General features: G+C 37.4%; 2 protein-coding genes across 2 annotated transcripts; one reads left to right on the forward strand and one right to left on the reverse strand.

The window, feature by feature from the left end:
- The first annotated feature begins 2,860 nt into the window (after positions 1-2,860).
- On the forward strand, positions 2,861-8,097 carry LOC137024972 (gastrula zinc finger protein XlCGF57.1-like). The gene is made up of 3 exons (XM_067392955.1): positions 2,861-2,926; positions 3,496-3,629; positions 6,450-8,097. Exons 2-3 carry the CDS (start codon positions 3,545-3,547, stop codon positions 7,448-7,450), a joined length of 1,086 nt encoding a protein of 361 aa, XP_067249056.1. The 5' UTR covers positions 2,861-2,926; positions 3,496-3,544; the 3' UTR covers positions 7,451-8,097.
- A 3,360-nt stretch (positions 8,098-11,457) lies between these two features.
- On the reverse strand, positions 11,458-22,629 carry LOC137024064 (CD48 antigen-like). Its single transcript, XM_067391224.1, has 5 exons — positions 22,494-22,629; positions 21,839-22,144; positions 17,250-17,567; positions 13,997-14,284; positions 11,458-13,907 (listed from the first exon to the last, which is right to left on the reverse strand). Exons 1-5 carry the CDS (start codon positions 22,528-22,530, stop codon positions 13,774-13,776), a joined length of 1,083 nt encoding a protein of 360 aa, XP_067247325.1. The 5' UTR covers positions 22,531-22,629; the 3' UTR covers positions 11,458-13,773.
- Positions 22,630-23,779: the final 1,150 nt, after the last annotated feature.

The raw sequence follows: 23,779 nt of genomic DNA on the forward strand, positions 1-23,779 counted from the left end.
AAAAAGCTCTAATTTCAAGCTGGAAAAGCTTCTTTGTCTGGAAGCTGACTCATTTGAATGATGAAAGAGGGCCCCCTTTGTGCACCCTTTATACTTTGATTAATATAACAATCACATACAAATTATGAGGAAGTGATATACACCAATGGGTAGGATACTAAATGAGGACTATTTTAATATGAAGAATGATGCCAATAAAGTTACATTATCTTACAGTTCTGTCATAAGCTATACATAAAACAGTATACAATACAAAAGACAATCTGCAAAACAGTAATAATACGCACAATGTCCTGGAGATATGCATGTTCCTTCAAAGAAAGATTTGTCTATGAATTAATGGAAAGAAGTCTTTTTTATGGCCTTATGTATCTTTCCTAGGCATGTACTGCTGCATGTTGCCACCTTCCTTCAACTGGAATGTCTCTGAGGTTGACTAGTTACCTGGCTAGTGTCAGCAGGGGAATAAAAGTTGATAATGATGAATGGGAATCAGATTTCACAAAGCCTGCTCGAACCTTTGCCTGTTAAGGCCCCAATGTACTTCAAACGAAATCGAAGAACGAACTGATATGACGTAATTTCGAACAAAATCAGGCCAAAACGAGGTTCGTTTTGTGTTCTTTTTGGAAGTTTGAAACGGCTTGCCATAGTGCCACTTTCAGGAAAAGTTCGCTCCAGCTGCAAAACACCTTTGTACTACCATTGGTCCGTGACAATAACGTAACTCGAGGTGTGTGCCGAGGCTCCGCCTTCATTCACGTGGAACTGATCTCTGACTCATTTCGTCTCTACCCATGTTATGATCAGATGCTTTTCTTATGCTTTATATAAAAAATGCTTGTTTTCTCATTTTTGTTGTGTTTATTTTATTACTGAGAAGAAAGCATGCAGCACATATTTACATATTCATCTAAATATCGCTCTCAGCAGTGTGGGTGGCGTCAGATGTTCGTTTACAGTATATCGCTGGTAACGCTTTTCGAACTTTGTTTTACCCCTAAACAAAGAACACAAAAAGAACTTCCTTTGAAGTATACCGGGGCCTTTAAGGTCTTGAGGGGTCTGTTAGATCGTCTGATTGGTCCAGGCACTACAGTTTTCCTCAAATAAAAATCAATTAATTATTTTACAGGACATCTGGATTTGCAGACACACATGAATGGATGTGATGGGTGAAGTTGAGGAGAACAAAAAGTGATAGACTTCCTGCCAATTGCAGAAGAGCTTCATATGATCTGATCCATAAAAGATTGACAGCATCCCCATCTTGTCAGTAGAGCAGCAGTTTCAAGCACCAATATGAGATCAACATTACAACCAATGAATCACAACTTCATAAAATTAATTTATATGAATATATATTTATTATTTATAGTTGAGAAAATGTTCAAGTCCTCTGCAACTCTGAAGCAGACCTTTCAGTGAATCTTTGATTTTGCATTGTCTAAATATCTCTTGGTCAGAAATTGATCTTAGTAAGAAGATTCAACTAAGTAAGAAGCCTGACAAGCATTTTCCTTTTCTTTTTGAGGAAATGGAGTCTTCAATCTTTCCACTTTGCCCAGTGTTGGTCTTGTATGCACTTTGTAAACATAAGAATTAAATTATTAAAACTAAGGTTTTATTAACACAGGTCATAAGAACAATGTGAATAATTTACAAATACTGCATTTTTTTCTTGTGTGTGTGTGTGTGTGTGAGTAGATCCCATTTATTAGACAACACTGTCAATGTGAGTACCAATTCACATTAAATCAATTGCCCAGATGTGTTCTTGTGTTTTGAAATTTGGCAGTAATTGATTTAATGTGAATTGGTACTCAGTAGTACTGACATATTTCAGTCGGTGCGCTTAAATGTACAGAGTTCAGTACCCAACCCTACACTCAAACCTGTAAGAATGTAGATGACACAGAAAAGCCCAATGCTGATGTAACGAGGTTAATAGTTGTGGGAAGAAGGAGGCGGGAACCGGCGAACGTTCAAACAAAGTTTAATTCAAAATAAACAATGAAAAAAACGAAAGTAATGCCGGCAGACCCTCACGGACGTCTGCCGGCCACACAAACATAGTAAAACATAAAATAAAGTCCAGGCCTGGTCCTCTCTCGTCCTTCACTGATGTCGCTCCTCCTTTTATGCCTCCGGAGCTCCACCGTGAGAGACTCGCAGGTGACGCTCATTATCACTCGTGTCACCGGCCTCGCGCCGTTCCCTCACGGCTCTCGCCCGCCCTGCTCGTCACAGCTGAGTATACGCTGCTTGCAACAGCAACGCAATGTACTCCAGGCAAACTGATGGCAAATTTGCACTCAGAAAGACCCACAAGCGACACTTGCCATCAAACATTCAAATAAACGCAGTCCCGGAAATCACCTGAAATGTCACATATGGCCCCAATTGGTTCCTTAAATCTCAAAGGGTATGGCTCTCCAGAACAAACTAACTATTCCTGCTACAATAGGCAGCAACTCACACAAATGACCCTTGACATCTAAGGCAATCTTTTATTAAAAAGCTGTGAAATGCTTGATTTTAATTAGATTGAACTGTTTTTCTAGCAATATGTTTAAAATGTATTTGAAATTTGTATTGCTGCTTTTGTTTATCTTCTACTGTTGCATGGAAGAATTTTTACCAAGGTATTTTTCAGACTAAATTAACCTTACAGTTCATTAGAGATAAAAAAAAAAATGATAATAATAAAAAATCAATACTGAATGTAGCTATAAAATATTTATGAACTTTTAACACTTTTTTGTTTTTTTTTTACTCAAGTCACTATTTAAATTTTAATTCAGGGATATGGTACAATTGGTTTTTCTATGTACTTTTGTGACAGGGCTTTTATTTTGGTCTGGCGATATGACGTCACAAGGCTGCGCCGCTTTTATTGCGTTTGTTGAGAATCGACTGAACAAGGGTTTGTGTTTATACTCTGCTTAAATCGATACAAGACGTCCAATCAATTGTATCGTATTAACAAGCTATTAAAAACGAGTTATTTATTTCGAATGCAACACTGTCATGCTGAATAACGTTATTTTTATGAGTAAAGGGCATACGCACACGAGTAACAGAAAAGTTGCGTCTCATTTCCTGTCGTATTTCGTTAATCAGTTTATTGTAAACTCGAATTCTGCCACTGGCAAGTAGTGATAAACTTATTGAGAAATAATAACTAAGTGAGAAACTTTTGAAACTCCCATTCAAGATTAAGTGACACTTGCTGGTTAAAATGGTGTAAATGCAACAAGAACACAAACATTTGTGATGACAACTTTAATTAACCGATAGCAAATGTTTAGATAAAAGTGTAATCGATTAAATATAATCCAAAAGCCATTAAGTAGAAAATATAAATCGTAAATAAGTATTATGTGTATTTATAATGACTCCCTTACCAGTGCGCTGACTGCTGAACTAGGGAGGACCCAGAGATTTAGTTTGGATTTAAACATGCATCTTAAACATGACAATTTGTCCAAACAGAAAACTCCTGGTGAAGCGACTGAGATCCATGTAACCCACTTTTATAAAGATGCCGTTTATTAAAGAGGAGAATGAAGAAATGAGGATTGAAGAAACATTCATTGTGAACCAAGAAGAAAATGAGACACAAACAGGTTAGTTTCATTCTCAAAGCTGTACTCAGTCATTTGATCCTTATTAAAATGTCAAGCCATGAAGAAATCAATAAATCTGGTGCACTTTGAGTTAAAAATGAGAAGCTCCAACCCATATTCAGTGTGTAAAAAAGTCTGCATTGACTTGTATGCGAACTTTAAAGGGGACTCGACCCTCTTTTAGTTGTGATAGTGTCAGTCTACATTACACTACATAATATTAATAAAAACACAGTTATAATATTCCCATGGCAGTTATAGCCCTATATGCACTGAAAAATAAATGAAACTTTAATAATTAGCAACCAAATTAATAATTGCTTTTACTTTGTTTGACAACAATGGCGCAAAACACGACATTAAAGACCTTTCATGTCTTTCATTTATTAATTGTTTTGCATTTTTCATTGAGAGCATATGTCGTAGCTTAGATATATTTTTAAGATGGAAGAATGTGGTTTAACAAGCTAGAATGCTAGAAATGTAGCTTCAAATGAAAGATTGGTATCAAAGAGCACACCCAGGTTCCTAGATGACAACAAAGACTTAACAGAGCAGCCGTCAAGACAGTATTCTAGGTTATTACATTAATAGAAAGATTAGGCTTATCAGTATGTCACAATATCACCCTGTTTGGACTCTATTTTGCACCATTTCCTGCCAGTCTGTCATCATAGTTATGAATTTGAATTCACAAGCTTGCATCGAGTCAATATCAGTTACTTTGGATATACTGTATATCAGGTAGGCTAAATGACAAATTTTCTCAAGAAAAAAAATCTCTTAACTAATGCTGTAAAATACACATGGGAATCAGCTGGTACATTAATATTGAAGGTTAAATGAACCAATTTGTATACAATCTTCAGTATTAAGTTACCCTTCAGTAGTAAGGTTTTTTTTTTTGTTTTTTTTTTTTTATAATAATAAAGTTATAATAGGCCTACTAACTTTCTCTTTTTTTAAATATAAACATTTAAATGGTGGCTGTCAACATGATGAATTCATTCAAACATGCATTATATAGGCTATTGAAGAACATTAAAAATTATAATGGTGCATATATTTAGCTAAAAGCTCCTCTCTATAGTACATTTTTCTAGCTTACTAACAAGTTTATGGTCATGATGAATATGTTTGTTCTAAGGTAATTGTGACATTACATTTGTTTACAAGCTGTTAACTTCTTTCCGTGGTTGAAACACTGATTAAATGATTACATGACATGATATGGATGTCGGTCAGTTGTTCTGTATCCTTTAACATACCTTTAGGTGTTCATTCATGTTTATTTTGCGCTGTAACTGGTATTAAAGCGGAGGAGAGGATCAGTTCACGTGCGCGTCAGGCTGCAGCTTCTTTTGAACTGAGGCACTGTGATCTGTCGCGTCACATTAAAGAGTGCCAAATCCGTATTCTCACACTTTTTTAAGTGGATATACGTAAATCCTTGACCTTTCCTAGTGGGTATAAGGCATATATCTGCGTTTCACGTAGACTACACCACTGGGGGATCCGAACTCACAGGGGCCTCCCAGGCACACGGGGCCCCACGCAATTGCATGCTTTGGTGGGTAAACATCTGTATACATAAATAACAAGTCCCAGCTAGTAGGCTGTATGGCATGTGAGATGGATCATTTATAGCCTATTCTCACAGCAGCTGCAATAATTAAACTTATCTTTTAGATGGCAGATTGTATGGTATGACAAATTAACGTTAGAGATTAGACTGTACAGAAATTTAAATTACAGGTAACTCTAATACACGCTAAATACACAGTCGCACAATGCTGATGTTGTTAAAGGATTAGTCCACTTTAATATAAAATTTCCTGAAAATTTACTCACCCCATGTCATCCAAGATGTTCATGTCTTTCTTTCTTCAGTTGAAAAGAAATGAAAGTTTTTGATGAAAACATTCCAGGATTTTTCTCCTTATAGTGGACTTCAATGGGCACCAAACGGTTAAAGGTCAAAATTACAGTTTCAGTGCAACTTCAAAGGGCTTTAAACGATACCAGACGAGGAATAAGGGTCTTATCTAGCGAAACGATGAGTCATTTTTGAAAAAAATGTAAATGTATATGCTTTATATAAACAAAAGATCGTCTTCCATGTGCTTGACATGGGGGTACGTTATCAGGAAAATTTTATTTGAAAGTGAACTAATCCTTTAACAAACAAATCTGAGAACAAAGTAGAACATTTAATAATGATTTGCAGGGTTTGACGTAATCCAAATTAAGCGATCGTTAGATTTAATCACCATTGGCAGCGCGATTTACTGCTTTTTTTTCTCAGTCAGAACAAAAGTGACATGTTACTTACTTGTTCATACATTTTCCGGTGAAAATTCTTATATTGGTCATACTTCCAAGACTATAATCTGTGATTCTGAAATACAGTATCCACAACGACAGCAAACATTAGATTTATCCATGCTGAAGAGTCCGCAAACAACTGCAATTGCAGGTTTCAAACAGAGATGGCGACAAAGAGACAACTTACAGACTGCAGTTTTAACTGGTGCAGAAAAGAAAGTCCATTTTCATGAAGCGATGCCTTTAAATCTGACAACCAACCAGTTCTCCCATGGTCAAGCTGTGTTTGATAAGGGGTTTGATAACATGCAGCATAAAAGTTTGAAAGTTAAGAAAGCAAAGAGTTGATAATATTGATGTGAAGTTCTGAGATTACAGGAATCATCTCTTTAAGTTGCCATTTTCAGTACGTTTTTGTGTCTTATGCTGGTTTTGATGTCTGCTGCTTTGTTTAATTAAACTGGTGTTAACGTTATTTTTTTTTTTTTACCTTAGACCTAATGCCACTGAAAGAGGAGAGTGAAGAACTGAATGAAATGGAAGACAAAAGTTGGTACAAGAAAAGTCAGTATGAGAAATATAATTTTTGCACAACTAGAAAAAAATCCACAAAGACTTCCTCACAAGAAAAAAGAGGTCAGAAGACCAAATCTAACAGCCATTTCAGCTGCGAAGAGTGTGGAAAGAGTTTCAGTATAAGACAAAATCTTGAAGTCCACATGAGAGTTCACACTGGAGAGAAGCCTTTCACCTGTCAACAGTGTGGAAAAAGTTTCAGCCAAAAAACAAACCTTAATACCCACATAAGGCTACACACTGGAGAGATCCCTTACTCCTGCCAACAGTGTGGAAAAGGTTTCACTAAAAAACAAAACCTTGTAGTCCACATGCATATTCACAATGTAGAGAACCCTTACACCTGCCAACAGTGTGGAAGCAGTTTCAATCAAAAAGGAAACCTTAAAGTCCACATGAGAATTCACACTGGAGAAAAGCCTTACACCTGCCCTCAGTGTGGACAGAGTTTCACACATAAAAACACCCTTACATCCCACATGAGAAGTCACACAGGAGAAAAGCCGTTTAAATGTGATCGGTGTGAAAAGAGCTTCACAACAGAACTAAACCTTAGGTATCACATGAATCGTCACACTGGAGCAAAGCCGTTCATATGTGCTGACTGTGGAAAGAGTTTCACTCGCAAGGTAAGCCTTAATTTCCACATGACGATTCACTCAGGAGAGAACAGTTGTAAATGCGATCAATGTGGAAAGAGTTTCAATCATAAAACCAGCCTCCGCCTTCACACAAAAAGTCTTCACATTGAAGCGACGCCTCACACCTGCGAACTGTGCGGGAAGAACTTCTCACAAAAAGGAAATCTTAAAGCCCACATGAGACTTCACACCGGAGAGAAGCCTTTCACATGTATAAAGTGTGACGTGAGTTTCACATATCGGAGAGACCTGAAACGACATTTGCAAACACATTCATGAAAAATTGTAGAGGTTGAAAAGGAGCAATTTAAACCATCACCTGCACATCTGCTCTGGAGTGCAGTAAACAGCAGAGAAGACTTCACCACAGGTCCCCACTTCACAACAGTTTGGACTCTGTCCCCCGGTTTCACAAACAAGGCTCAAGCCTAGTCTCAGACTAAACTGCATGTTTGAGCTGTTTTAACTGAAAGTAATTTGTACTGGCATATCTTAAAATATGTCCGTGTCATTGTTTTGTCTCAAGATGCACACCAGTAAGTTGTTGGGTTTTTTTTTTTCCTTCTAGTGAATGTCTGTAAAAGCTACTTAAATGCCCTAATTGAACTAAGGCCTAATCCTGGCTTAGGGTAAGCCCTGTCTGTGAAACCAGGCCTTATGGGTTCAGGACACTGCCCTAATGAATTTTAAAGAGGTTTGGAAATAAAATAATGCATATCTAAAATTCTAAAGACACTGTTTGTTTAAACCCTTGTGTGGTCTGCGTTTGGGAAGTACACTCAGGGTCTTCGGGGTCTCCACAGACCCCAAAGACCCTATAAGGGTTAAAGGAACACTCCACTTTTTTCGAAAATAGGCTCAATTTCCAACTCGCCTAGAGTTAAACAGTTGAGTTTTACCATTTTCAAATCCATTCAGTCGATATCCGGGTCTGGTGGTACCACTTTTAGCATAGCTTAGCATAGTTAATTGAATCTGATTAGACCGTTAGCATCTCACTCAAAAATGATCAAAGAATTTTGATTATTTTTCCTATATAAAACTTGACTCTTCTGTAGTTACATCGTGTACTAAGACCGACGGACAGGGAGCGTGCCTTGCAACCATGAAGACATTTGTGAGAGGCGCTGCGTAATATCATTGCGCCTGCTGCACCCATGGTACAGCAGCAAAGTTCCTTGATTATTACACTGGAATGAGAGTATAGTTCCTAGCCGTATCGGCCTAGAAAATTGCAACTTTTCTTTTTCTGTCGGTCTTAGTATACGTTGTAACTACAGAAGAGTCGAGTTTTAAATAGGAAAAATATTTAAACTCTTTGGTCATTTTTGAGCGAGAAGCTAACGGTCTAATCAGATTAAATGAACTATGCTAAGCTATGCTAAAAGTGGTACTGCCAGACCCAGAGATTGGCTGAATGGAATCAAAAACTGTAAAACTCAACTGTTTAACTCTAGGGGAGTTGAAAAATTGGCCTATTTCCAAAAAAAAAAAGTGGAGTGTACTTGGGACAGTGCAAATAAGTGAATAGGGATGAGTGTATCCCCAGGTGGACATAGTGTTGTTTTGAATTTCTGATCTGACAAGGAAAGGGACAACAGCACAACCAAGGTTATAATTTTGCAAGTGGACCCTGCATGCATATTCAACATTGCCTGACTTACAGTTCTCTGGAATACCCACAAACCACCAGCATTCGGTGAATATGACTGATGGAAAGCAATCGCTTCTCCCACTGCAAACACGAGAATCCCCAGTGGAAGATGTCCCTAATCACTGGACTAATCACCCAACCACCTGCAATGTAAATATAAACTCTCTTTTCAAAAGATCTTGAAAAGGTTGTTTACACAGAGGCTGTTTATCTAGGGTCAGCTTATGACAGATACAGACATTATACATGCTATCTGAGTTCATAATAAATGCCTATTTAATATTCATATCATCGTCTTGAGAGACAGACCACATATGACTTCCCTTCATAAGACTGTTAATTTCCTGTTTATTGCTTCACCCGCATATAACTGATGTTCATCTGCTGGCTGTTCATTCCATTTAAGTTTGTGTTAGTTGGTAGTTTTTTATTTATTAGTAGTTTAGTCATCCTTCTAGTTGTATTAAGTGTGATATTTACTCTTGTATATATTTTCACTTAATAAATACATTTTATTTCTACTGTTTTATCGTGTTGATCAATCAAAGACTCTACAAGTTAACCATAATCTCTATGGCTGTGACCATACACTTACAAGATCAGATGGTGCATGATATTGGGTTCACAAGAACGAGACGACACTGTATTTTAACACTTTTTATGAAATCTTTAATACTGAAATATATAACTGGAAAAGTAGTCCTTTATTCAACTGAATGTCAAAATGCAAAACAATGCAGGTGGATTTTGAAATGTTTTAACCATTCTAGAGTGTTAGTGGCGATTATTTTGGTAATAAAGTAATCGGATAGTTTTTTTTTTTTTTTGGTAAGAGTTGCAACAGCCACTGTAATTTCTTTAACAATAACATGCAAACATAAAAATATGCAAACTTAGAGTGAGTGTTTGAACTTTAATTTCGAAATTCGTGATGAACAGCAATTTGCATATTTAGAAACATTGATGTATTCTCCTATGTTGGTGTAGGTTTATAAATGCTTTGCGTAACAAATCTGGTGAAATTGCACACATTGTGTTCCCAGATAAACGTTATAAGCAAACAAAACTCACAGCACATATGCAGAGATGGCCTTTGATAACCGATCTGTTGCTCCACTCTTAATAACAATTCAACACTGACATCAGTAGGATTTTGGTACAATAAACATTCACATTTTAGTTATTCAACGAAAGTATTTTCTCATATCTCAGAAAAGTTAGTTAAATAGTTTTACAGGTCTTCTTGGGTAAATGGAAAACCAAGAGGTTGTTCTTTATAGTTTTCATGCAAATATGGAGGAAGAAAGATTTTTCTGAAGATGAAAAGCATGAAAGGGTATTATGTCTTGCAAAAGGCGTGAAAACTGAATAGAGATTATCGAATTATCAAAAGTTTTGAGCGATTTCGAGCACAGAACCCAGTCAAGTAAAGGCTTATTAAAGAAAGTGTCTGTCAAAATAGCTATTTTGTTTGACAGAAACATGATGATGAGTGTTACAGTTCAAGCAAAGGAAAAGTCTGCTTCAGGATAAATGTCTCTGTGTCCAAATGTATTTTATTTACCAGTTTAACAGAATAAATGCTAAATCATTTGTTACAGCTGGGTTTTGCAATTGGTGTGGATGACATGCAGAAGCCTTGCTTTGTACTATTTTCCTTTTGCATTGTTTTAATTGTATGCAGTAACACTGCAGTTTCTTAGACAATAAAAATGTTACAAGAATAAGAACACGAGTCTGTATTCCTCACTATCAAATCACATGGAATATAAACACTATATATGCAAACCTGTAATAAGTTGCTTTATGTAAATATTGAAAATTTTTAATTTATGGGGGAAAAATTATGAACTTAAGTTTTGTTATTGATTCTTTAAATTTGTTTTATTTTTGTTATTTTCTGTTTTTATTATTGGTAATGTTTAGGCAGACAATCACATACAAACGGTATTGGTTAAATTTAAAGAAAGCAAGCATTAAATATGTAGAAATAAAAATAAAGTAGAATATAACATACTTTTAGAATAGAAAAATATAATAAAGCTAACATTTTAAAATATTTAAGCACAACTGGATAATTTAAAGAAAACAAAGATTAAAAATGTCCCAAAGCTTTCCTACTCTTCTGCTAAACACTCTAAAGCAGTGGTTCTCAACTCCAGTCCTCAGGACCCACTGCTCTGCACATTTTGTATGTCTCTCTTATCTGACACACTCAATTCAGTTCATGCAGACTCTCCTAATGAGCTGATGATCTAAATCAGGTGTGTTAAATAAGGGATACATACAAAATGTGCAGAGCAGTGGGTCCCGAGGACTGGAGTTGAGAAACACTGCTCTAAAGTATGTACTTTTTCTACTGACAAAACAAGGCACATAACCTATTGACATGCATAGTTTTTCCAAGTACACGTTTTTAAAAAAAGCACGGGGTCAGTCTTAACATTTATGGCTCGTTTCCACTGAGCGGTACAGTACGGTATTTCAATTGTCAAAAGTTGTGAATGGTACCCTTATTCCGAACTGTACCGTACCACTTTTTTGGGACCCTTTCATTGGGGTACCAAGCACAATAGTGCCGTACCAAAAGGGTGGAGCTACACTCTGCAGGACGTTGCTACAAGGGGAATGACAACACAAGAGGCCCCATACAAATGTGGTCCAGGCAATACGTACATTGATTATCTTCACTGTATGTAGCCTACATGTAGCCTATAATAAAATGAAATAAGACAAAACAACCCTCTCTTTGTTAGGTCAGTTTTAATTATCAATAATAATCATTATAAAAGTATAAGTATAAAGTATGAGAAGCTGTACAATAAGAAATAAAGACAAGCAAACAATTCAGTCAAACGTACAGCGCACTAAGTACAACAGTTACGTTTCATAACTTTATATATTTATTTCACTTATCTTTGCCCTCAGCCAAAACGATTTGCCCAGGAACAAATTATAAATTCATGAGACCAAAGATTTTCCCTTATACACAAGATGAATGATATCTTGTTTTTAACCACTTCAGAGACATCTGAGCCAGCGGCAAATGTCAGAAGGACTAGCCGAGGTACAGCTGCTCTTGGCTGGGTACATTAGCACTGAGCGCCCCGTGATCGCCTGGATCTCACAACTCCGACAACGTCAGATCACATTTTCAAATAGGTGCTATCTTTATACTTAATCCACAGATTAGAGCTTTAAACAACTACATTCTCGCCTGAAAAACTTCTAAAACTGCATTTCATGACACAATAAAGTAGTTTTTAAATTATGCAGGTTTTCTCCACCGCTATTGACGCTTGCTGGTAGGTGCTGCTGCATAGACGTCTGAACTTTGTGTACCTGGTATTGTGAAATGCCGAATTTTGGCATGCAGCAAGCAAAGCTTGTCTTCTTGTGATAGACAGCCTCAAGCAAGAACAAGATCTGCTGTATGTCCTCCATTGTTGTTTACTGTGTCGTTTTCTTCTTCGCACGAGAATGAAGTCAAACACTACTTTCCGACTACACCACGGCTATCAAGTAAGGACCTGTTGGCGGTGGAATGCCTGATCAGGGTGTACCATTCTAAATTGTACCGAACCGTACCGCTCAGTGGAAATGAGGCATTACTGTGCTTGAATTCTGTCTATATAATAAACGCCTACATTCATTTTCAGTACTGAATTTGGTGTAATTATGAATTCATTTAACGTTTCACTTGAATTTATCCCCTAACACAGCCCTCAACAAGCCCAATGGCTGAGTGCAGCTGACTAATATGACAGAATGAGCTCTGACATGTTCGCTTTCAAACTTTTCAAAGTCTATGGTTATAGCGGCACTTAGCGGTAAAAGGCAGCAAATATACATACATTCATTCGTGCTGTTGCAGTAAAAGTATTATTCTGGTTGAGAACTATCAGGTTATTCCAGAAAGCAGGTTATGTGACATACGGGTATGTTTAAGAGTAAGCAAGCAGATAACCTCAACTTTCGGTTCCAAAAACGGAGGTAACTTTCAGGCTATTTAAGTAGCTATAGCAACTTGCTTTATGAAAATTACCTTGTTTATATATACACTGATCAGGCATAACATTATGACCACTGACAGGTGAAGTGAATAACACTGATTATCTCTTTATGATGGCATCTCTTAGTGGGTGGGATATATTAGGCAGCAAGTGAACATTTTGTCCTCAAATTTGATGTTAGAAGCAGGAAAAATGGGCACGCGTAAGGATTTGAGTGAGTTTAACAAGGACCAAATTGTGATGGCTAGATGACTGGGGTCAGAGCATCTCCAAAACTGCAGCTCTTGTGGGGTGTTCCTGGTCTGCAGTGGTCCAAGGAAGGAACAGTGGTGAAACGACGACAGGGTCATGGGCGGCCAAGGTTCATTGATGCACGTGGGGAGCAAAGGCTGGCTGGCCGGGCCGATCTAACAGACGACCTACTGTAGCTCACATTGCTCAAGAAGTTAATGCTTGTTTTGATAGGAAGGTGTCAGAATACACAGTGCATCGCAGTTTGTTGCGTATGGGGCTGCATAGCCGCAGAGTAGTCAGGGTGCCTATGCTGACCCCTGTCCACCACCAGCAGTCAGAACCGAACCATGGCGAAATTGCAAAATTGGGACCAACACAATATTAGGAAGGTGGTCAATGTTATGCCTCATCAGTGTAGAAGGAAGTAGAATGACGTTTGTTAGGGTCTGTTTCCAAGGTGAATCATCGATTCATCACTCTGTTGAGAATGTCTTGTGTGATTTTGGAACCAGCATACCCTCAAGTAAGCATGTTTTGGATTAATCAACCGAAAGTTCAGGGTATATGTGAAGGTAAGTTAACCTTACTTTCTGGAATACCCCTCTGTATAAAGCCAAAAATTAATAACTATAAAAGATTAAAAAAGTAGAAAAAATCTGAAATTGCATTATGATTTAGGATCCTGATGTGGTAATTTGTGCTCAATACTGTTCAGCTCTCCTGGATTTTATGTCATAAACCAGCACAACAATTGCAGCTGCAGCAGCCACGCCCACCAGAGCAGTGGCAACCAATCGGATCACAGCTTCAACAGTATCACAACCACGGAAAGAGTCTGAGGAATAAAAGCATGAAACTGAGATCAGCTCAGTGAATAAATACTAATATCACTGCCAACATCAACTAATATCAGCGCTGACGTACCTGAACATGTGTAACAGAGTTGACTAATGTCCAGACGTTGAGTCTGTTCAGTGAATGAATTGTTGAGCACACAGCTGTAGGTGTTTTCATCCTGATATTCCACCTCCAGAGGTAGAGAGAGACTGATGCTGAAATCAGACACACTTGTGCTGGAGAATAAACTGTTTCCTTTGTACCAGGAGAGCGTTGCTTGACTCGCATTCAAAACTGAACACAGCAGAACATGTCTGGAAACTGTTAATGATGATTGAGGACAGTAACAGAAGATGACAGGAACAGGCAGAGGAGCTGGAAAACACAAGAGAATAAAGATAAATGAGGATGAATGAAGATACTGTAGATGAGAAAGAAACATTCAGAGATACAGAAGTTAAACATAAACCTGGAAATTAATTAGGCAATTTAATGTTAAGGATCTAAAGAAGCATGTTATTTTATGTAACATCTAAATATAATGAAGCTGTAATAGTTGACCAACACCTATGAAGAGACGGCGCCAACTCCTGCGAGGACTTCAGAAGACGCAATCATCTGGATCAACATGCACATTGGCCAATTTCTAAATCCTAATTATTAGGGCCCGAGCACCGATGGTGTGAGGACCCTATTGGAATTGCTCAGCCAATTCTTCTTCTTCTCCAAAATGAATCGCATTTTTGAGGGCCTCAACGTTCTCAAAAACTCATGAAACTTTGCACACACGTCAGAAGTGGTGAAAATTTACGTCTGATATGGGTTTCAGAATTAAGTGTGGCAAAATGGCTCGATAGCGCCACCTACAAAATTTCAATTAAGCGCCCTTCGTGCTACGTTTCACGTACAGTTATGAAATTCGGTAGACAGATGTAACAGCCCAATACCTACAAAAAAGACCCTGGGTGCAAAGTTTGTAAACCCAACAGGAAGTCAGATATTTAGAATTTTCTCTACAAAATTTTGGCAGTTTTTGCCATTTCCACATGTTGTACTTTAACAAACTCCTCCTAGAGCTTTAATCAGATCAACATCATATTTGGTCAGTCTAATCTAAAGGCCTTTGAGATGTTAAATTGCGAAGATCTAGAGTTTTCGATGAAGGGTGTGTCTGTGGCGGCCTGGCAAAGTTTGATGTTTCGCCATGAAACAGGAAGTTTTTGTAACTCGGGCATACAATGTCTGATCTGCCCCAAACTTCACATGTTTTATTAGAGTCCTGACTTGAAGACATCTATATGACAATTTTCAGTTACAGTCATAGCGCCACCTGGGGGCAACAGGAAATGACATGTTTTACACTGTGATTAACTCCTCATAGAGATTAAACCAGATCAACATCATATATGGCCAGTCTAATCTTAAGGCCTTTGAGATGTTAAATTGCAAAGATCTTGACTTTTCGTTGAAGGGCGTGTCCGTGGTGACCGTCAAAGTCTGATGTTTCGCCATGTAAAGTGAATCACTTTTTTGAGGGCCGAAACATACTCAAAAACTCATGAAACTTTGCAGATGTGTCAGAAGTGGTGAAAATTTATGTCTGATATGGGTTTCAGAATTAAGTGTGGCAAAATGGCTCGATAGCGCCACCTAAAAAATTTCAAAAAAGTGCCCCTGACACTACATTTCACATACAGGTATGAAATTAGGTACACACATCTAACAGCCCTATACCTACAAAAAAGTCTCTTGGAGTGAAATCTGAAAACCAACAGGAAGTCAGATATTTTGAATTTTCTTTGCAAAATTTGTGCAGTTTTTGCCATTTCCAGACGTTGTACTTTAATGAACTCCTCCTAGAGCTTTAATCAGATCAACATCATATTTGGTCAGTCTAATCTAAAGGCCTTTGAGACGTTAAATTGCGAAGATCTAGAGTTTTCGATGAAGGGCGTGTCCGTGGCGGCCTGGCAAAGTTCGATGTTTCGCCATGAAACAGGAAGTTGTTGTAACTTGAGCATACAATGTCTGATCTGCCCCAAACTTCACATGTTTTATCAGAGTCCTGACCTGAAGACATCTTCATGACAATATTCAGTTACAGTCATAGCGCCACCTGGGGGCAACAGGAAATGACATGATTTACACTGTGATTAACTCCTCATAGTTATTAAATCAGATCAATGTTATTTTTGGTCAGTCTAATCTAAAGGCCTTTGTAACGTTAAATTGCGAAGATCTAGAGTTTTCACCAAAGGGCGTGTCTGTGGCGGCCTGACAAAGTCTGATGTTTCGGCATGAAAAAGGAAGTTGTTGTAACTCAGACAAACAGTGTCCGATCTGCCCCAAACTTCACGTTTTATTAGAGTCCTGACCTGAGGACATCTTCATAACAATATTCAGTTACAATCATAGCACCACCTGTAGGCAACAGGAAATGACATGTTTTACACTGTGATTAACTCCTGATCCAGATCAACATCAAATGTTATCATCTTAAGACCTTAGCAATGATAAATATCAAAGATCTTGAGTTTTCGCTGAAGGGCGTGTCCAAGGCGGCCTGACAAAGTCTGATGTTTCGCCATGAACGACAAAGCTGTTGTAGCTGAGGCATACTATGTCTGATCTGCTCCAAACTTCACATGTGTGAAGTCCTGGCCTAAAGACATCTATATGACAATATTCAGTTATCCATAGCGCCACCTGCTGGCAACAGGAAATGGCATGCTTTACACTGTAATTCACTGCCAGATTCACATTTCATTATGCCACGAAGTATGAAACATGCTAGAAACAAGTTAAATCATGCAACACTTGGCTGAGTGCTAATTTTATTTATTGAAGAAACAGGAAGTTGTTGTAACTCAGGCATACAATGTCCAGTCTGCTCCAAACTTCACATGTTCGATAAAAGTCCTGGCCTGAAGACATCAATATGGCAATATTCAGTTACGGTCAAAGCGCCATCTGTTGACAGCAGGAAGTGTGGCATTTCGAAATGACTTTGGCATAATTCTCCTGTATTCACTCGCTTACATGCATGTCGCCCGATGTTCAATGTTTTCCTAAGGCCAACAGGTGGCGGTGAGCCCGGGTGCGAGGGCCCTTTCATCGCTGCTTGCAGCTTTAATTGTTAATGTAATTCATTTTTCCAGGAGCTCATTGCTTCTACCTTCAGTTAAACTGCTAACAGTGATTGTAAATTAATTGCCTAAATTATTACATTATTTGCTAACTGCATTCTTTAAATTGTAATGTTGACATGCATTCTCTGTAAAGCTGCTTTGAAATTATATGTATTTATTGAAATAAATGTGAATTGAATTGAAAAACTCACAATAGACACTGAGAATGAAAACTTTCTTCATATGGTTGGTCTGCATTGGATAAAATCCAGTGTGTTCAGTTCTGGTGTTTGTGATGGTCAGAGATCCAGTTTGAGGATCCACCTGCAGTCTGCCTCTGAATCTCCCATCGAGAACCTCATCATTTACAGTGGTGCTGTTGACTGTTTTATTGAATTCAGCAATTAAGTAGTTTCCAAACTGCCACAGAATCAGATCGTCATCATTCTCCATTTCACTATCAGTGTGTAAAGTGACAGAGTCTCCCTCCATCACTGACTTCATTATCTCATCATCATGATCAAATACACCTGAAGAACAAAGAGAAAGAGTTTATTTTTTCACAGGTTTAGACTTTAAAATAGCTTTATTAAAGCAAAACTACATTCACTAAAGTAAATTGTTTGAAAAGAATAGACTAGAATGTACATTTCCTGATGAAAATGTGAATGGTGCTTGCAGTGGCAAAACTCGGCACTTGGTTACTAGTAGTGCTGGGTATGGACACAATTTTCATGGTTCGATTTGATTTTTATTCATATGCTTTCAATTTGATTATGATTTTGATTCGATATCGATTATTATGGATGTAGTATATCAGTTACAGTACATGGCAATTTTTCTCAAGGAAAAAAATCTCAACTAATGCTGTAAACTAGCAAGTCAGTTGGTACTACTTTAATATTGAAGGTTAAATTAACTTATTCATACACAAACACTTAAATTATTAAAAAAATGTTTTTATAATAAATAAATTTTAGAATTAAATTTTTTTAGAATTACTTTTTTTTTTTAATATAAACATTTTAATCGTGGCTGTCATAACTGATTTATTCAAACATGCATTAAATATTGAAGAACATTATAATGAATATGTAACGGTGTATATATTTATCAGAATGTTGCTGACTAATGAGTTTATGGTCACTGAATATGTTTTTCTGAGGTAAATGTGACGTTACGTGTCATTGTTTACAAGCTGTTTTATTGACGTCTTTCCGAGGTTGAAACACTGATTGCAGTATTACACAAGACATGATACAGATTTTGGTAAGATGTACTGTATATTTTAACATACCTTCATTTGTTTAGACATGTTTAGTCATGTTTATGTCGCGCTGTAGCGGAGGAGAGGATGTTCAGATGCGCTTATGCTGCCACTTCTCTTTAACGCGCTAAAGTGATCTGTCACGTCACATTAAACAGCGCCAAAACGGTATTTATTTTTTTAATCTTATTTAATATCTGAGAATTTGTTTCATATCAAAAGTAACAAAGCACAAAGATTATTGCAATTTATTGGATTGGTGGTGCTACATATTCATCAACTGAAAACAGAATAATAGATTTTTGGGATTTAAGAATCGATTAACATCCAGCGCTAGTTGCCAGGGTGTTGCTATGCGGTTGATAAGGTGTTGCTGTGCAAAACTCAGCATTTGGTTGTTAGGGTGTTTCTAGGCTGTTGCTAGGGTGTTCTGGGCAGTTGCTAGGGTGTTTCTAGGCAATTGCTAGGATATCCTGGGTGGTTGCTAGACAGTTGCTAAGGTATTCTAAGTGGTTGCAAGGGAGTTGCTAGGGTGTTCTGGGTTGTTGCTAGGCATTTACTTGGGTGTTAGCTGGTTGCTATGGTGTTGATAGGCGGTTTCTAGGGTACCCTGGGTGGTTGCTAGGCGGTTGCTAAGGTGTTCTGGGTGGTTACTAGGGCATTGCTAGGTAGTTACTAGGGTGTTATGGGCAGTTTCTAAGGTATTCTGGGTGGTTGCTATGGTGTTGCTTCTGATTCATTGTTATCTCTCTATTTTTCAATGGAAGTCTTTGGGGGTGGTTGCTAGGGACCTGTAACTGGTTGCTAGGGTGTGGCTATGAAGATTGTGGTGGTGGGAGGGGGGGGGGGGGGGTCTAAGGCATTGCATGTGTGTGTGAAAACGGCAGTTGGGATTCAAATTCGTGAAAATTCCACCAATGTAAAGGCCTGTACACGGCGTGACGAATATCGTGTGCAATTATCGTCAACGTTTAATGTCTCACGACTAAACATAGGGTGCCAATGTGATTGTGCATTAAAAACTGGCCAACCAATGAGATTGCCACTTTTGTTCACGTACCTAGAGCTGCTGAAGTTAATGTAAAACATGACTTGGTGGTGCTCAAGCACAAAACGGTCTTGCCAAGCACACATTGATACCAAGACGACAAAGACAAAGTAAGTAGACGAGGAAGACCCCTATAACCCCACACAAAAGCAACTTTATGTGGTCTAAATAGCAGGCCTATTAGCATTTTGCCTGTTTTAAGTAAATTGTTGGAAAACATTGTATTTGAGCAAGTGCAAGATTACTTTTCTAACAATGAATTGACTACGACGTTTCAACATGCATATAGGAAGGGTCATTCAACCTGCACTGCTATGACACAAATGTTGGATAGCTGGCAAGCATCGATTGATGAATCAAGGCTAGTGGGTACACTATTGTTAGACTTCAGTGCTGCCTTTGATGTGATTGACCATGAAATTTTGATTTCCAAACTTATTAGTTATGGCTTTGCTTCCTCTGCAATTAAGTGGTTTAAGAGCTATTTGTCGGAGAGGTCGCAAAGAGTTTATTTTAATGGTGCATTATTTGGTAGCAAGTCCCTGGAGTGTGGTGTTCCTCAAGGTAGTTGCCTTGGACCTTTATTATTTTCAATTTTCATAAATGATATGCCATATATACTCAGTAAAGCTAAGTTGACTATGTTTGCTGATGATTCTACTCTTTATTATGCAGCCTCTACATGTTCAGAGCTTAATCATGTTCTGTCTTGTGAGATTAGCAAATTGTATAATTGGATCAAAACAAATAAACTTGTTCTAAATATTTCAAAAACTGTGAGTATAATATTTGGTTCTAAGTATAGATTATCTGATAATCCTAAAATTAATTTACAAGTAAATAGTCAAAATATACAGCAAGTAAAAAAGGTGAAGCTTCTTGGTCTTTGGCTTGATTCTACATTATCATGGTCTGATCACATTAATAAAGTCGTGGCTAAAATGGGTAGAGCTGTGGCAGTAACGCGTAAATGTGCACATTTTTTAAATTCACAGTTGTTTAGTCGGGTTGTTTGTACATTGGTTTTGTGTCATTTGGATTATTCTGTTGTATGGTCTGCTGCATCTAGTAGTCATTTAAAAAAATTACAAGTGGCTCAAAACAAGGCTGCAAGGCTTGTTCTAAGGTGTTATTTGAGAACTAGTGTAGTAGAGATGCATGAACGTCTTGCTTGGCTGATGATTAAGCATAGACTATCTGTCAATATGTTAGTATACTTTCATAGAATCAGTAATACTCGGACTCCTAAATTTCTTTATGACAAAATAATATATTATTCTGATATGCATTTACATTATACAAGAGGGGCGAATAGTGGACAGATTTTTTTACCCCTACCTAAATCTGACTCTATGAAGAGAACTGTGATGTACAGGTCAATTGTGTTATGGAATAATCTTCCAGTTGAGGTTCGTGAAATAAAGGGGAAAACTGGTTTTAAAAAAAGACTAAGATTTTATTTGTTTTCAACATCATAATATTGTTTGGATTGGTTGAGTAAGGTTGGATTGTGTGCTATGTTGTTTGTGTATTCTTACTTTTATTTTATTTTATGTGATATATTTGTAGTAATTGTGATTGTAATTATTGGATGTTGTATGTATTGTTTGGACCCCAGGAAGACTAGCTGTTGTTTCGGCATCAACTAATGGGGATCCTTTTCAAATAAACAAATAAACCCCCAACTATCTCTGCGTCTCAAACAGCTCCCTCACTTCCTTGCTTGTATATTAGTATACCGTGTAAATGAATGTGGCCGACTCCCTGATCAACCCTGACTACTGAACTAGGGAGCTGATTGAGACGCATGCTATGGGTGCTCTGCCACTTCTTGGCCACAACAATAGATGTGTATTATTTCTGAATTTTTAATGTTTTTTTTCTTTCTTTTACATTCAAGAAATATAGTTGAGAATGTCTATTTCATAAATATGTTTATTCGCACTACCGTTCACTTGCACTACTGTCATTGTGACTTATTTGCACTACCATTTCTGACGACCATCTCTCATATGTCATATATATGCCATTTTATATCTGTATTTTTATCTTCTTTAACTTTATTAATATCATAAATATGTTTCTTTGCACTACTGTTAAGCACAAGCGCCATATACTGTCAGGGAGTGAATATGCACGTTCACACAGTAAAAATCGCTTGGGTATGAACACAAAAAACCGTCTTGAAAAACGCATGTGATATTCATCCCAGTGTGTACAGACCTTAAGCCTATGGGATTTTTTTGCCTGCTTTTTCGTCCGCTGTGCGAATATTATAGGTCCAATCACTTAGAAAAGTCAGAACTCTCCTCAATAAGCTGGTCGATTTGACACCTCATTCATGGGACTATGACAAACGCTGCGGGACGAGTAATGCACCAAAGTTTTGTGTGGAAGAAGAATGCAAGAGCATCAATCAATAGCGATGCTTTGTCAGAGGCAAGCGCCACTAATTATGAAACAGATGAAACTGGTGTTTAACTCACCACTGATAGTGACAATGAAAAACTTCTTCATACGGTTGATCTGTAGTTCATAACGTCCAGCATGTTCAATTCTGGTGTTTTTGATGGTCAGACATCCGGTTTGATGATCTACCTTCATTCTGCCTCTGAATCTCCCATCATAGTCATCATTTACAGTCACACTACTGTTCACTACATTGATTTCAGCTATTAAAGTGTTTTCAGGCCCAAATCTCCACACAACCAGATCATTATTCCTCATTTCTCTATCAGTGTGTAGGGTGACAGAGTCTCCCTCCTTCACTGACACTGGCTTCATCTCAACACCTGAAAAACAAACATAAACACTGAGACTTTTATGATGGTTTACTACAGTAAATAGTTTGAAGTCTACATTTGAAATAAATAATACTGTACAATAAAACAACAAAATGGCTGCCAAAGAAGGAAAATGGTGTGTGAATTAATAATCTTTGCGGTGATTTTGAATAAGACTGTCATTTACTAAACTGAAGTTCATTTGAGCTCCACACAACACTTTTATTGAGAAAATTGGTTATTCGAATGAGAATGTCTCCAATATCAACTAATGCTGCTGGTAATTGAGCCTCTATGTAGTTATATAAAGGACAAGTTGCAGAAAGGACTAAACTCATAAAAAACATTTAAAACTCACCAACCAGAAACCACAGGCACAAACAGAACGAAACCATGTAAAAATCTTGTTGTTTTATCCACAAATATGAAAGGACAAACTCTTCAAGATAAAGAGTTTAGTAATGAAATGACAGATGCACTGATGTGAGAGCTGGTGTGTATTAAAGTGTTGTGAAAATAATCATACATCTTTAACCAATTTCACAATATCTTTGCCGCAACTTCCTGTAGTTCCTACTGCTCTGCAAATTTTGCAGTTTTTCTTAGCTAACACATCTGATTCAGATCATTAGCTCGATAGGAAAGAACATCATGAACTGAACTATGAAAAGAACATGCAAAATGTGCAAAGCAGTGGGATGCCTGGACTGTATATTTATGAAGAGAGGTGTGACTGGGCTCTCTTGGGCTTGATAAAGACCAGTTGTGCATCATTTGTAGAGGTTTGATTGAGCATGTTGGAAGTCCAGCCAGAAGAGCATTTCAATAGTCCAGTCTTGAAATGACAAGGGCCTGAAGGAGTTGTGCAGACCAGGTTGTGATTTATGGCGTTGGACCCCCCTAAAGAAAGTCAAAACAAGATGTAGGTAGGTTGTAGAAAGTAGCCTACTTGTAATGTGAAGCTTCACTTGTAAATATGAAGACATTTCTGTAGCTCTGACTGATTTTAAATTTTGTCTGCCCCTGAAATAGGTCATATATATGCATTTATTGCATGAATGGATATTTTTTTTTTAAAATGCACGTGCACAGTTAACTTGAATGGTAATTTTTGCACTACATTTAATTTAAATGAATGCTGTTAAATTGAATGTATGAAGTAAACTGTTTGCGCAATATTTATCTGTCAATCTGACATGCTTTTGTTATCACGTGCATTTGTTCCTTTCTACAGCAAGAAGCAATTTTTCCTTTCAGAATCACTATTGGCTGATAAAAAAAAAAAAAAAAGGAGCAGCATTTTTTTATTTTAAATGGATATGAAGCTCTCTAGTTTGTGCTATAACCTTTTAAACTTTGCAAAGAAGAAATTACTTTCAACCAATGCAGAGAAGTTCCTCACACTGTCTGGACTGCTAGACTGTTAAAGGGATAGTTCACCCAAAAATGAAAATTATCCCATGATTTACTCACAGTCATGCCATCCTAGGTGTATATGACTATCTTCTTTCAGATGAACACAATTGAAGATATATTTAAAGATATCCTTGCTCCTCCAAGCTTTATAATGGTTGTGAATAGGAAAAAATGCATCCATCCATAATAAAAGTAATCCATAAGGCTCCAGTGGGTTAATAAACGCCT

The sequence above is a fragment of the Chanodichthys erythropterus genome, chromosome 8 (genome assembly GCF_024489055.1).
Source record: "Chanodichthys erythropterus isolate Z2021 chromosome 8, ASM2448905v1, whole genome shotgun sequence".
NCBI lineage: Eukaryota > Metazoa > Chordata > Actinopteri > Cypriniformes > Xenocyprididae > Chanodichthys > Chanodichthys erythropterus.